Raw genomic sequence first — 14,894 nt, 5'->3', positions numbered from 1 at the left:
TTTATTGTTGGTCTCTCTTCCCCAGCAGTTCACAAACTCTGGATTGTAAGCAAAGTTGCAAGCTCATCAGAAGGTCAGTTGTTTCTCCTACCACCTGCAAGTTAAGTTGCACCAGGACACTTTTGGGTATTGCAATTCGTAGTTTGTCTTACTTGTCAACACAAATTTGATGACTGTCTTGTGCACAACTGTCAAAACTATATCTCTTCCAGAGGTGCTGTTTTTGCCAGCCTAAAATCCTTCCGTGTGCATTTTACTCCTTTTCATGGATAAATTTTGACACAGTTAGTGTACAAATGACTAATACGGAGCTCTTCATATTCTTTATAGACCTTGAAATTTTTCAACTACTTAAAGCGCTGTGCTCCTATTGCTTCTTATATTGACCAGTGTTTTCCCCAAGAGGTCCTCAGTGCCTTCAAGATTAAGTCTTAGCTCTCTTGTCTCTTAGCTTTTACTCAGAAGGTCACTGGAGTATAGAGGAGGTTCTGTGGTGTTTATGAATACCTTACCAGAAAAAGAAGTTGAACTACAGCTAGGGCTTTTAAGTACTTATATCTATGTAAACAAGTAATAATTACACTTATGTCCTCAACTACACATCGCTGGGATTTTAAAGCTAGCCAGCTTTCTTGATAGGGAGAAAAGCTGAGTGAGAGAGGGGATAGCATGCATATAGTAATTCGTGAAGATACATAAAGATAAATATCACCAGTTTTATTTCATTTTGGTGGGGGCAGATAGTGTTTGTTTTACTGTTCTTTCAGCTTACCTGTCTAAGGCTGATTATTGCTTATTATAGTACTCCTCTGTAAATTAGTTATTCTTGCTCAAAACAAACAAAAATGGGAACCATTTAAAGAGATGTTGTCAACTTAAAAATCACACTCCTTCTAGAATGACTGAAATGAATAGTCTTTGTACGGACAGAAGTCAAGGCTTTTTTTTTTCCCCCGCTCTCCGTTCAATTTTACTTTTCGTACTGAATACCACCTTTCCTTAAGTAATTTCATCACATATTCAGTCCACCAATGAAACTTCTGTGAGTCTTCCCTGAAGCTGTGTTAAGGGGTTAATGTTTAAAAAAGGTTAGTAAACATTTTTTAAAGGAAAAAATTGAGGATCACATTCTTATGAATTCTTTGTCATTAAAAAAAAAAACCTCACAAAACTCCCACAGACAAACCTAAGTATAGTTTGATTTGCCTCTGTTTCTTTACTGTCCTTTTTCTACCCCTGTATTTTGTATTTCCATTACAATTTTTTATGTTGTCCAACTTTTAACTGAACCTGCAAATTTTAAAGGAGAATAATTATTTTTTTTCAGAGTGTTGGGAAGAAATTACCTCCAGCCACAGCAACTCAGGAGCCAACAAAAATAGAAGTGGACAGCAGAACAAAAAGTAGGTTTCATAGTTTTTTCTTTGCACTTTGTGGTATTAAGCCTCTTAAAAGCAAGCTTAACACTTTTCTCTAGTTTTGGCTAAAAGAGTGTCCTCTATATATGAAAAGCGAGAATGCAGATAGATATATTTAGGATAAACTTTGAGTAGGCGGTGCATAGACAGAATGCTGTGTTTCACAGAATCCCCTGAATTGTTTTTGCTCTGATAATCCTACCTCAAGTTTTCTGCTACCAAAAATCAGATTAAATTACATGATCAGCTTTCAGCCTGGAGGGTACTTCAGAATTAATCACAGTTGAGTAAGATCCAACTCCAGGCTGTAACTTGTAGGTGGGTCATAGAAAAATGTCTCTGGTTGTGAGTGCTCTTGTTTTTTTCTTCTTTTTTCTTTCTTTATGTAGCAGAAGTAATCTGTGTGGGTGGTATAGTTTGTATGGGACATGAACAGTGTCTAAGAACTTCAATTCTCTTTTCGTCATTTCAATGCTTAATAAACAAAAAGCAATAATTAAATCTTTTAGACAGGTCTCAGTGCTGTTCTAGGGAGGCATATGTAACTAGTTTACCAATAACTTATGTATATATTCCCTATCTTTTCATTTTATTTATATAAAGTTGCAACTAAATGTTATGGATTCTGATAGAAAAGAGTAAGAAGGAAGAGAACATAGCCATACTTAGAAAAGAAATTGAGTGTAATATAAAGTGTTGAGTTTTTAAGTCTTGCACAGTCCTTCTCCTTCCCTGATGTGTTTATCCTTTTAGATAGTTAGCAGGTAACATTTTATCTCAGAACTGAAACCCATGCAGACATAGGAACGCAAGCATCTGGAGCAGCAGAACAGCAGCTGTCTGAGGGAATTGCATGGTTACGACCTGGTTTACCACATGTTTTCTGCTCAGAGTTGCAAAAGCAGCTTAAAACAGCTTTTAGTCAGTTATTGTCCATTAACTGCACCACGCTAATTGACCTGCTGCATCCTCTTATCTTGTTCCCCTTGTGACGCCAGGCTGTTAATGGGAAGTACTGCAAGAACTCAGTTGCCCTGAGGAAGTAAGAACTTGAAATACTGAAAAATTTGTGAACTGGTAATGTAGAGCAGGGCTCCTGAACCAGTGTGTTTTGGAATTACCTTTCCCAACCTGCAGCTTGAGCAGGTTAAGCTGACCTGAGTTCAGGTGCCATCAGAAGGGGGGATCCCATGGCCTTTCCCACCTGCAGCACTAACCCTTGTGTGGTAAGCCAGGCTGGGAGACAGCTGCCTTTTTCCACATCAGCTCATACTTCTGATGTGAGCTGAAGCTGCTCACTAAATCACATCCCAGGGTACTGGGGTTTCATACTTTACCACTTAAAAACGAATGGGGAAACCTTCTGAACAATGGTGAGAGACCTGTACCTTCTACAGTGACACACTGAGCTCCTGTTGACACAGAGACACTTCTCCATCAACACATTTGGCCTCCGATTGGTTCTTCTTTCACCTCTTTGTTATTTCCCTTGGACATGCCTTTTTGGTCAGAAAATCCCTCTTCTTCTGTTGCCATGTATTTTCACCGTGGTTATGAGCAAACATCATTCAACAGCCCTTTTGTCAGAACTGGTGAGAAGGGTGGGCTACTTATTTGTACAGTATCTTTACATGTTCTATGAATTTTACCCAAACTTTATTATTTAGGCTATTTTATCTTTCCTGGAATCTTTAGGGCCTCAGCAGAATTTTTGGCATCTCTGTTCTTGCTTGGGAAAGAGAAGCACGTGTATAGGAAGGTCTGATATAATGTAATTATATATAATTGTCTTAGCCTCAAATGGCACCACAGGAGATGCTTTTCACTCGGTTGAAATTGTCCTTCATTTAAACTGAAAAACCTTTCAGTGAAAATGAAACATACTTCAGTCTGGTTTGGTCTCTGATACAGGCAGAGGAATAATGGTTTCATAATACAGTTAATGTCTGATAGTCAGATGTGAGGAGTATGATCAGAGTCTGGCATAGGACTATGATCTATCTAGTATTTGTCGTTTCTCCAAAATTTAATTTTTGTTTTCTCCTAAAAACCTATCACAAACAAGCTTGAAAAAGCACTGAATCCAGGCAAGTTTGCCGTCTCAGAAAACTGGTGAATGTCCTAATTGCAGTGTTCAACATAAAAGTATCATTCCACCTTGGACCTCAGCTACTTTCACTTTTGCCTGAGATGGTAGTGTCCCAGTCTTCCTTGGAGTCTTTAATTGCTGAACAAAACAGATACTGTGCCATTCTCAAAGAAGTGGCAAGAAAGAGAAGATCCATAGGTTCAGCTCAGGATGGAAAGGGGGCTTTTGGATATGTGATTTAGATTCCCTTGGGGTTACTGCTGGAGATGTATGCTGCAAGCAAGAGAGAGATTATGTTGGTAGAGGAATAATACAGTTTTTCAACTTCCACCTGTTCCTTTCCATGACTGATGCTGTTATTCCTTAATCTCAACAGGATAAAAAATGCAGTTGCACTTGGAAAGAGCCTGCTGAGAGAGGAAACAGGGAGCAGTAGCATGTTCCCTCTCCGCCCAAAGGGGCTTCAGCATGGAGTGATGGTTGCTGACTCTTCCCACGTCTTGATTTGAGTCCGCTTTTTTCCTATAGCTTTTCTGATGTGATAGGGCAGTGATTTGCACACAGAAGGCACAAATCCTTACCTAGCCTGAGTAGTCCCTTGGAAAACATTACTAACCTTTCAGGAATGAAAGAATGCATCTTTGAAGAGAAGAGGGGAGAGATGTGTGGTTTAGGTTTGTGGGTGCCCACACTTACAGGGGAATTATTCTGCTGTTGAATTTCCATCTCTCTTATGTAGCTGGGATGGCACATGCATGCATGTGTGCTTATAATTCTATCATCTCTGGGGTGAGATTTTTTTTTTTTTCTGTGTAGTAGCTTGCTTTTAGTTTAAGTGGCTAGAATCCATTTTTCGTTGGATTCTAAAATTCAGCAAAGCAAAAACATCCACAGTGACTGAGCGTGCTATTGCAGATTACTGAGATTGCAAAAATGGAATATAAATAAGCAAACAAAACAACAAAGGCAGTAAGTCACAGAATGCATTGACCATGGCTCTTAATTTGATTGCTCCAGTCACTGACTATTTACAATTTGTGTTAACCTATTGCATAATAGGAACACCAAAATCCTAGCAAGCAACTAATCTTTTTGCATGATGGTAGAAGGCATAAGGAGTAGCTGAATCTGGATTAATGGGGCCTTAATTAGTTCTGTTGCTTTTTTTTTTGTTTGATGAGGTGGTGTTTTGACAGTTTGCATCTTGTGAAGTTCTGTGAAAATATTTATTAGTGCAATCCACTTATGAGTCTTGAGTCTAGCAATTAATAGTAAAACTAAATTCTGCTGAACGTAGCGTTTGGATTTTTTTATGTGGTTTGTGTTTTTGGTAACAATTATGTAATTTTTCACTAGATTTTGCACATTTTATTCCATTTCGGAAACATTTTATGAGTGATAGTTAAAGAGAGGAAGCTTAAGCTCAAGGAATACTACTTCAATGCTGCTTGTTTTCTTACTTAATATTGCTGTTTGTGTCCATATTTATCGGTATGTGATTTAGACTTCATCAAGGGGGAAATATTTAAGCCTCAAAAATCAACTATACAGGTTTGTTATTTGTTTTGCTAAAAAAAAAAAAAAAATCAGTTTCTGAAAAGTTAGAAGGATGAATCCAGCCCAGTGGTTAGGTTACCTGAGATGGAGGAAATCTTGGCATGGGGTGGAACAGTTCTTGCCTAACAGCAAGGAAGCAGCAGCAGAGGTAAGAGGAGGAAATTGTGTCATCCTGGCCTAAGATGAAAAGCAAATTCCAGGCTCACTGTCCCCTGTGAAATTTAAGCTTGAAGGTATGTTTGTCTGTGGACTGCTATCTTGAATGTCACAGCTCATCCTAAGAGTCTGGCAGGAGAACAAATAGAAGAGGCCTGCTTTTAAAGTGAACAGGGTGCACTGATACAGTTAATGGAGTTTGCTTAGTTCTGGTTTGAACAGTATAATATTTAACCAGTCTCTCAGAATACAAACAAATGAATCTACCTGCTACAGTACTGCAGGACCCGAAGTCGTACAGAAGGGCTATACATTGAATTCAGTGCTTTACATTGCAATTGTAAATACATATTGAGCCACTGAATTCTGTGGGTGAAATACAGTGCTTGCAACTGCCTAGGTAATGAAGCAGCTATATTCTGTAGGAATGCTATCTCTTGCTATAGTTCTCCCTCTTTGAGGTAATGATTTGGGGGGGGCTTGAGACTGTATTAAATAGGCCACATTTTGAACCTGGGACAGACTGTGGGACATAAGGTGCTGAACAGAGATGCATGTTAACTACCCCCATAAAACATCCAGTTCTTTTCAGAGGATAGACGCTTTGTAATGTTGAGGATGGTCCTGAGACTTTTTCCTCAATGAAGTGTGGGCAGTGACAGACCACTTGTGATAAATATGTAGTTCTTTGCTGTTGCTTGTTCTTCCAACTTCTGAGCTACAAGGATGATGCTGGGAAGGGGAATTGTCTGTCACCCTGGGCCCTTGGGGTCTGTCAGAGAAGCTAGCAACGGCTTTGTTCTTCCTTCCAAAGGACAGGATTAGGAGGGATGTGGGTAGAGAAGATGCTTATTGTTGTGTCATCATTGTACCTAGTCTAGTTGGAACATTACTGTTCCAACACCACAGGATGTAGCCAAGGGTACGTATTTTCAAATGGGATTATACCTAGCCCAAGCCCTCTCAGTTCAGAATATGTCGGGTCAGAAGCTGAACATCCTGCATTAGATCCAGCCTGTTTAAGCTGTAAGATATGCTGTAAGGTTTCTCTGCTCACTCAGCTCCCTGAGTAATGCCCATTGCCTATGGCAGGCTGTTCTCCGATGCCTGGGAGGAGCTGTGAGTTTGCAGGGAGAAACTCTGGTCTGACAGAGTAAGTTATTGTTGAATTAATAAATGAGGACTGAAAAGCTCATGAATATCATATTTTCTCCTCCCTTACTGTTTCTAAGATGTCTACTGTTGGGGGTTTATTAGCAGGTATATTTTTAAAATGTCTTCAGGTCAGAGGAAAAAAGAAGCTTCTGGGAGAACCATCTGTGATGTGTAAACCCAGCCTTGGATGTCAAAAGTAAAAATGAGATTTATCATCTACAGTTGAGGGATGCTTAATATTGGTATCTTAGTTTGAAGGTTTAATTTGGCTTAAGGCTATTTACCAGGCTTGTAATAGGGTATATGATTTTGACCTTTAGTTTTTTGCCTTTTTTTTTTTTTTTTTTTTTTCACTTGGAAAACCCACAAATTCAGCAAGTTCCAGTTGGTCTCTACAGTGCTGTGTCTGAAATTAGTATTTCCTTTTATCTTTTCTTCCTTCCTATCTAAACATAACCATTGAAATTAAGTGCTTCTACATCCTCTTGTGGTATTGTGCTCTGCTGAGTGAGGACAATTTTAGTACCGGAGTGACATAACCTATTATATTCTTCTCTGCTTTTATTAATCTGATTTTAAAGGTTCATATTATTTTGAGTCTGGTTGGCTTTGCTTTTACTTACTTAAATCATGTTGGTCTACCATTCCCTTAGGAGAAGTTTGAAAGTTGACTTTGTCCAGTCACTTTGTTCCAAACCCATCCCCGTTGTTGAGACCTAGCTCTGTTGCAGTGTGATCCACAAGGCCCTTGTTAGGCAGAGGAATGTATTGATTTAGTGTATGTCAGTGCAAATTGTGCTCAAGGAGTCCAGACTTCTACTGTACATAAACCATTAACTTTTTCCACAACTGTACCTTCACGCTATGTTCTTGTGCCAGCCTTCAGAGCACGGGGCAGCCGTGAGCCTCCCCCAGCTCCCTCTTGTGCCTCTCACAAGATTTCCTCCTGGCTCTTCATGAACTGCATCAGCATTTGGCTGAGCTTAAGATCTGGTTTTTGTCATTTTTCTCTAGTTTAATTCCTTGTTTCTCTGCTACCTGGATATTAAAAAAAAAAACCAGAAAGGTAAAAGCTTGGTGGGGAGGGCAGACAGGTCATGGGAGAACAGAGTTCTTGACATCAAAACTAGAAGGCGAAGATGCATAGCCATTTGCTATGTGTGAAAGACTGTGAGTTCTTTGGTTAAAGTCTTGCTGCTTTTGACAGCCACTAACTGTGAGATCCACATTGACACACTTTTAGAGGAAAAGCTTAAAAAAAAAAAAAAAAAAGAAGAAGAAAGAGAGCACTTACTTTCCTGATTATCAACTGACTTTTTCAGATGCTGAAACCACAACCTTCTCTCCACTCTTGTCTGTCGGGGTCTTCATCTTGAAGGATGATTAAAATTTACAGTCTTCAAATAGCAAGGGGGAGCTGAGGGAGGATTGCCTGTTACAGGACTCGGGAGACACAGGGCCCCTGGAGACACTTGCTGTTCAAAGCATTCTTTAACCTGAAACACATGGGATTCATCCACGCCTTGGGCGAGAGCTGCACTGCTGGCATCCTTTCAGAATAGTACCGTGACTGTGGTACAGTGGCTGTTCTTCTCTGTTGATTAGCTGTGCATTGTGCTTGGCTTCCCATCTAATCTTGAGATTATACAGTGTATAGATTATAAAGTGAATGGAGGAACAATTTATATACTTGAGAATGGATACTCAGGAATGATCCTCCTTGGGCCCAGGTGGTGTTTGCCTCCAAGAACACAGCCTGACTTCTGTTCTGTGTCCCAAAAAAGAGGTGCTAAGCCTGTTTCCAGTAACCAGAGACTTCCCAGAGTATGCAGCACTCAGCTTCTTCAGTACAGTATTCTATGTACATCATCTCTGTGCTAATTCTCTGAATCTTTTATTTAGTAAAGCTGTTTTTCAGGATGCAGATACTCTCAGAATAGGAAACACACACACACACACACCCCACTTATTTAAGGGAATGTACACACTGAAGTGTAAAAATGTGCTGAATCTCATGTTTCTCTTACATGCTGCTCTGCATCTACCTGACCTAAGTCAACTTTCCACCAGCTTTTACATAAAATGTTATTATACTGTCTTGAAGACAAGATAGTGAGCAGGTGAAACATCCTAGCTTGGTCCATGAAGACAAATCCAAACCCCTGCAGTAAACTAGCAGTTAGACAGCCCTTTCATCGCCTGAAATCTGAGTTGTGACATGGTGGTTCTCACATGCCCAGTCATTTGGCAGTGTTACCAAATGTTTATATGACAGTGTTCCCTGCTCTCAGAAACAGTGAGAGAGGCTTATTCTTCCCTTGTTCATATTTTTTTCAAAGATCATGTTCGTCGTCTCCATCTGACTCTTGTTTCTTCAGAGACGTCAGAGGGGGGTATGGTGGGTTGACCCCAACCAGCAGCTAAGCTCCGCCCAGCCACTTGCTTCCCCATAGGGGAGAGAATAGGGGGAGCAAAAGCAAGAAAACTCATGGATAAAGTGAATGAAAGAGGGAAAAAAAGAGGCAACACAAAGGCAATCATTCACCACCTACTGCAAGCAGAACAATGCCCAGCCAGTCCTCAAGCAATGGCTACCTCCCAGACCAACATCCCCAAGCCTTTTTTATTACTGAGCAGGAGGCTATAGGGCATGGAATATCCCTTTGCGCAGCTCGGGTCAGCTGTCCCAGCTGTGTCCCTTCCCAGCTTCTTGCCCCCCCCGGCCTGCTTACTGGGGGGCAGAGTAGGGAAAAAGAGAAAAGAGAAAGCCTTGGTGATGTGCAGGTACTGCTCAGCAATAGCCGAAACACTGGAGTGTTCTCAGTGCTGTTTTAGTCACAGATCCAAAATGCAGCACCATGCGGGCTGCTGCAAAGAAAATTAACTCCATCCCAGCCAGAGCCAGTACAGGGCAGGGCCAGAAAACCAACTGCTAACGATTGTGGATAAATTTAAATTTTTGTGTTCAGGAAAATAAATCTGTGAAGCCCAAGAAATTCTTGTTTACCTGAACCAGCACCACATAAAATTCATGCTGTTTCTGAGTGGCAGTGTGTGAACTGGAGAAGAGCTTTCCTCTTCCCCATTAGTACTGTTTCATTTCTCAGGCTGATTGTGCTTACAGCCAGCAACCCTTCACGTACATGTGTGTTGGTTGCTTATTTAAGGTTGATGTTCTTGTCACGAAGGTTTAGCAGCTGGGATGCAGCTTCTGAGTCAGAGCCCTAAGTTTTGGTATAGCCATGTGAGTTTGGTGTCTGGGCTCCAGTGGGTCCCAGGGGAGATCTGTCAGTGCTGTCCAGGGAGTTCAGAGTGTGATTCAGCTAATCAAATGTAGATGTCCGCTCTTGGGGCAAAGAGCGGCTCTCAAGGCTTCACTCACTTTAATGACTTGATCTCCGTCGACTGTAGTGCAAGCACAGGCACTGACATCATCGGTTTCTAACATCAGGTGCCCAAATCTAAATCCAGATACCAGACCCAACCTTGGGGGCTGAAATCAGTAGCCTGCATCTGGAGCTGTTTGAGATGCCCCAGGGTATTTTGGCTGGCCTCCAGCTGCCAGGCCAGAGGGACCTGGCTCTTCCATAGGTTGTGCATCATATCTGCCAACGATGTGGGTGTCTTACATACCCACAAGTGTCTGAAATGGCACTTAGTGTCTGAGCAGCTGAACTGACCCCCTGATGGAGCCTCAAATACCCACAAGTGTGATAATGCAGGTTCCCTTTTAGTAAGTGTAAAGAAATAGGTCCTGTTCTTTCAAATTAATTCAGGCTTCTGTGGCCTGCAAGTACCTGTTTCTCTGCATCAAATATGGCAGTTAACTAGAGGTAGAGGTTATCAAAATGGATGAGGAATTGGCTGACAGGCCGCACCCAAAGGGTGGTGGTAAATGTCTCTTTTTCAAACTGGAAACCCGTCACAGGTGGGGTCCCCCAGGGATCAATATTGGGCCCAACGCTATTCAATATCTTCATAAGTGGTCTGGATAACGGGATCAAGTGTAGCCTGATGAAGTTCGCAGATGACACCAAATTGAGTGGGGAAGTAGACACTCTGGAAGGGAGAGCCACCCTGCAGGAAGATCTGGATAGGCTGGAAGAGTGGGCTAACAAGAACCTTATGAAGTTTAACAAAAAGACAAGTGTAAGGTCTTGCACCTGGGAAGACATAATCCAGGAGTGCAGCTCAGACTGAGATCCACCTGGCTAGAGAGCAGCTCCGTGGAAAGGGACCTGGGGGTCCTGGTGGACAGGAAGCTCAACATGAACGAACAGTGTGCTGCTGCGGCCAAGAAGGCCAATAGGATGCTGGGTTGCATCAAAAAGGGCATCACCAGCAGAGATAAAGAAGTCATTATCCCTCTCTACTCAGTGCTTGTCAGGCCACACCTGGAATACTGTGTACAGTTCTGGTCCCCATTATACAAAAAAGATGTGGACAGGCTGGAGGGGGTCCAGAGAAGGGCCACCAAGATGATCAAGGGTCTGGGAAGCCTGCCATATGAGGACAGGCTGAGAGAGCTGGGTTTGTTCAGCCTTGAGAAAAGGAGGCTTAGAGGTGATCTCATCACCATGTACCAGTACTTAAAGGGGAGCTACAAAGAAGACGGAGACTCCCTTTCTACAAGGAGTCACATGGTGAGGACAAGGGGTAACGGGTACAAGTTACTCCCAGGGAGATTCCGATTGGACACGAGAGGTAAATTTTTCACAATGAGAACAGTCAATCATTGGAATAATCTCCCCAGGGAAGTGGTTGACTCCGCTACACTGAACACGTTTAAGACTCAGCTGGACATGGTGCTGGGCCATCTCGTCTAGATTGTGCTAGAAAGGTTGGACCAGATGATCCTCAAGGTCCCTTCCAACCTGGTATTCTATGATTCTATGAAAATTGAGGCATTTAAATGAGGTGAATACTTCTACAAAGTCACATGCCCTTCTACAAAGGGTCCAGTAATTTCTGTGCCTGTTTCTTTGGTCTTTTTAAACGTGCTGCCTTAGAGTATCACATATTTTTATACATTATTTAACAGCTGGAATATATATTCCTTTTTATTTGTAAGGCACATTGACATACTTGTCTGTTGCACAGCAACATGTTGTAAGTAACTTCTCTTCATGACAACAGCTTTTTATGATTTCTGAGTAGGAGTGCTGGCTCCTGTGTTTTCCAGATGAAAGTTGAGATGATGTCCTTATTTATAGACAGTAAAGGGAAAAGGGAAGAGGAAACTTTAGACTAATATTCAAAACTCTTCTTTTAGGCTGAGTATACAGAAGGTTTAGTTATAGAATCATAGAATTATTTAGGAGGGAAAAGACCTTTAAGATCATCGAATCCAACTGTAAACCTTTACATTTATTAATGTATTATTTTATCATCTTCATAGATGCAGAAATATTTGCTTTTTTGAACACCAGGGGATAGATAAGCTATGCCAACCTACTGGGTCCTTTGTGCTTCCAATTTATGTGATCTGGTGGAAGGCCGTACCAGTGGAACTGTTGAAGCAAATGTCAGATACAAGCTTACTCTGAGGGAAATGGTTTGTGGCAGGCTGCAGTCTGGAGCAATTTCATTTGAGATAATGGTTCTGGGGGCTACAGAGCCGACTCCCTGGATGACGTGTGCAGGAATGCTCATCAGTGTGCAGTTTCTTAAATATTTCATACTGTTTATGAAGGTCTAAAATACAAAGATTGAAGAGACACTTGTGGAACATTTTAGGAAGATTTTCACTCTTGGATAAGCAGTTGTTATAAAGTGATAATTTATCACATTGAATGTTCTTCCTTTCAGCCAAGGAGTATTGCAAAGTGATATTTCCATATGAAGCACAGAATGATGATGAACTCACAATCCGAGAAGGTGATGTCGTCACACTTATCAGTAAGGTAAAAACAATATTCTTCTCCTATAAGCAGGGATCTAGTTTTTAAAATAGACATCGTTCAAGTGCCATAAAATCCCTATTTGTGCCTTTGACAGTGTCCTTCCTAAAACAATGCTAATTTGACAATGAAACATTACATAGACTTCAGAAAGCCCTACATCTCCCTTCCTCTTGTGCTTTCGAGCCTTACCTTGATAACGTTAAGTGAAGAACAGCGGATGTGTTCTCTTGAGTTTACAAGTTTATACAATTAATTTTAATTTGAATCTGCTGATGGATCTACATAAATTGTATATTGATCCTTGTAACAGTATAAAAGCCTAGAGAATAAACTGGAAGACTCAAGAGAGCATTAGCTTTGAAAATCTCTGTTAGGTGTGAGTTATCTTTCTTGTAGGAATTGTGAATTAGATTTTTTGGGTTAGATGGAGATAATGTGCCTAAATTAGCTTAATGAATGAAACACTTATTTAAAATGTAGCCACCCTTAACACTATGGTAAAGCAGAAAAAGATGATAAAACAGAAATTAAATTATTTGGCTCTGTGTTCTTTTTTTTTAAATTACTTGAAATGATTCAAGATTAGAAATTAAAAACCAGTGCCAGAATTTATACTAAGTCTCCAAAAACTATACGGTGAGATGATGAGTGAACAGTTGATTTTCTTTCAGAAGAGCCGTGCACCATATTACAAAGAACAGAATATAGTTTAGGTGCACTTAATTTTCTGCTCTTATTTAAAGACTTCACAATTTGTTTAAATGTTTTTGACTGCTGGAGATAAGTATTTGGGAAAAAACAGCTAGAAACTAGAAAAGGCTGTGGATTTTGCATGATGAAGATGAATTGTAATGATGTGCATAATAGTGCTGTTGTTGTTTGTGCGTATATGAAAGTAAAAGAATGAATTCTATAATTGATAAGTTTCATAAGAAATTGTTACTTGACTGAGCAATTTGCCACCTGGGTGGAAAATCCCAAAAACCTTGGGAAGTACATCTGGGGCAGTGTTTGCTATATACTAAGCCATTTGCAATCCTAGAGGACATCTTCTTTGTCCTGAAGAATGTCCATGTAACTGAGGAAAAATAATCAGACATTTGGTAGGAAGAGAAACTGCAAATTTAAAAAATAAATTGTGTATATTAAATATCCTTTAACGACTTGACCTCAATGACTTTTTTGTTCACCTTGTCTTGAAAACTGTTTGGCTTTGCCTGATTTAGAATGTTCTTGTGTGAATATTTAACAATGTCCCTGATCATGGAAATGGCTTTTAAGACATTGTTCCTGCCCACTTTACGCTTTATTGACCAGGTTGATTTAACTCTCTGAGATGGCTGGTCTCCAGGTGGAGCTGTGTTCTTCAGTGTACGTAGAAAAGAGACAATTACTTTACTGAGGTCTCAATATGAGATTTCATTTGCCTGCTTTTTCCCATTTTCTTCTTCCTGCTGCCTCTGCCCCCACAATGGAAGGATATTTGTCTTTTATAATAACTGACCTGATGATTTGACTGAATTGATCAGTTTTCCCAACCATACAGTGAGAAGTTTGTCAGTATATTCTCTAGTGTATCCCCCTGTCCTTCTGCTCTCCAGCCTGATGGTATCAAGCCACTGCAGACGCTTTATTCAATTTTCTTCTTTTTTCTGTGTTATGTCACATGTCTATGAACAATTACATAAAACCATGCCTCTAGAGAGTGGGGGATCTCAATGCAAAAAGGCTTGGCATTTCTCCGTGGATGCTTTTTTGTGCTGTGTCTGAACTAATCTGAGATACTGAAGAAACAGTGTTTAACAAGCAGTCACTTTGCAGATGCTTTTATGGTTTGCAGACCTCATTGCAGTCAGACTTGTGGGGTTTTTTTCATCTCTTTTTAACACATAGTTTAAAAAATAAATTTCAAGTGATGTGGAATCAGGGTCCTTGCTGTAGAGTTCTGAAAACAGTAGGGTCTCCTCTGTGCTTTACCATGCAATATAGTAACTTTATTTTAGACCAAATCTTCTGTCTGTTGTAATTTTTCTTTTAGTCAGCAATAACAAAATCAGCCTCACCTTTCTGCCCACTAATGGCTTCTGCTAGAGAGTTGCCTTTTACCTGGAATTCAAATCGCCGTGCTTAGAGAGCCCTTTCCGTAACCAAGTAGTGATCCATACTGACTAAGAGGAATTAAATGGAAATGTGTGGAGTACTTCAGAAACTACTACCATGGTTTTGCTTTGCTATCAGATTACAGAGTTTCTTTTAATCTATTTGCAAGAAATTGTTTTGCAGGGTTTGCTTTCTATGCTGGAGAGCACTAGACAAAATTTATTCTTCCCGATTACCTAGACCCAAGGAGAGAAGATTGTTACTTTTAAAGAAAGATGGGTGTCGTAGTACTTCCTACAACCACAGATGCATTATCATAAAATATTGTGTTTTGTTGAAATTACTAAAACCAGAAAGTTATATGAATTCTCAGTATGAAAAGTCTCTCACTAGGCTAATCTATTTTCACATGGTCAGAGCTATAGGAATGTTGAAGACTCACAAGTTTAACTCGTACTGAATTTGCATTTAATTGAAAACAACAGCATTGGTGAGAATGTGTGGAAGCGACTGAAG

General features: G+C 40.4%; 1 protein-coding gene across 4 annotated transcripts in view; it reads left to right on the top strand.

Moving 5' to 3' along the window:
- The window catches only part of SH3KBP1 (SH3 domain containing kinase binding protein 1), a 237,564-nt gene that overhangs the window by 166,023 nt on the left and 56,647 nt on the right, over positions 1 to 14,894 (top strand). For all 4 annotated transcript variants that reach the window (XM_082334033.1, XM_082334034.1, XM_082334035.1 and 1 more), the window contains 2 exons: positions 1,328 to 1,403; positions 12,184 to 12,278. In XM_082334033.1, the coding sequence (XP_082190159.1) occupies positions 1,328 to 1,403; positions 12,184 to 12,278 (171 nt within the window). The remainder of the gene's footprint in view (positions 1 to 1,327; positions 1,404 to 12,183; positions 12,279 to 14,894) is intronic.

This window comes from Platalea leucorodia (genome assembly GCF_965183815.1).
Source record: "Platalea leucorodia genome assembly, chromosome: 2".
NCBI classification, from domain to species: domain Eukaryota; kingdom Metazoa; phylum Chordata; class Aves; order Pelecaniformes; family Threskiornithidae; genus Platalea; species Platalea leucorodia.
Note: the sequence above shows the minus strand (reverse complement) of the source record. Positions and strands in the feature narration are given on the sequence as shown.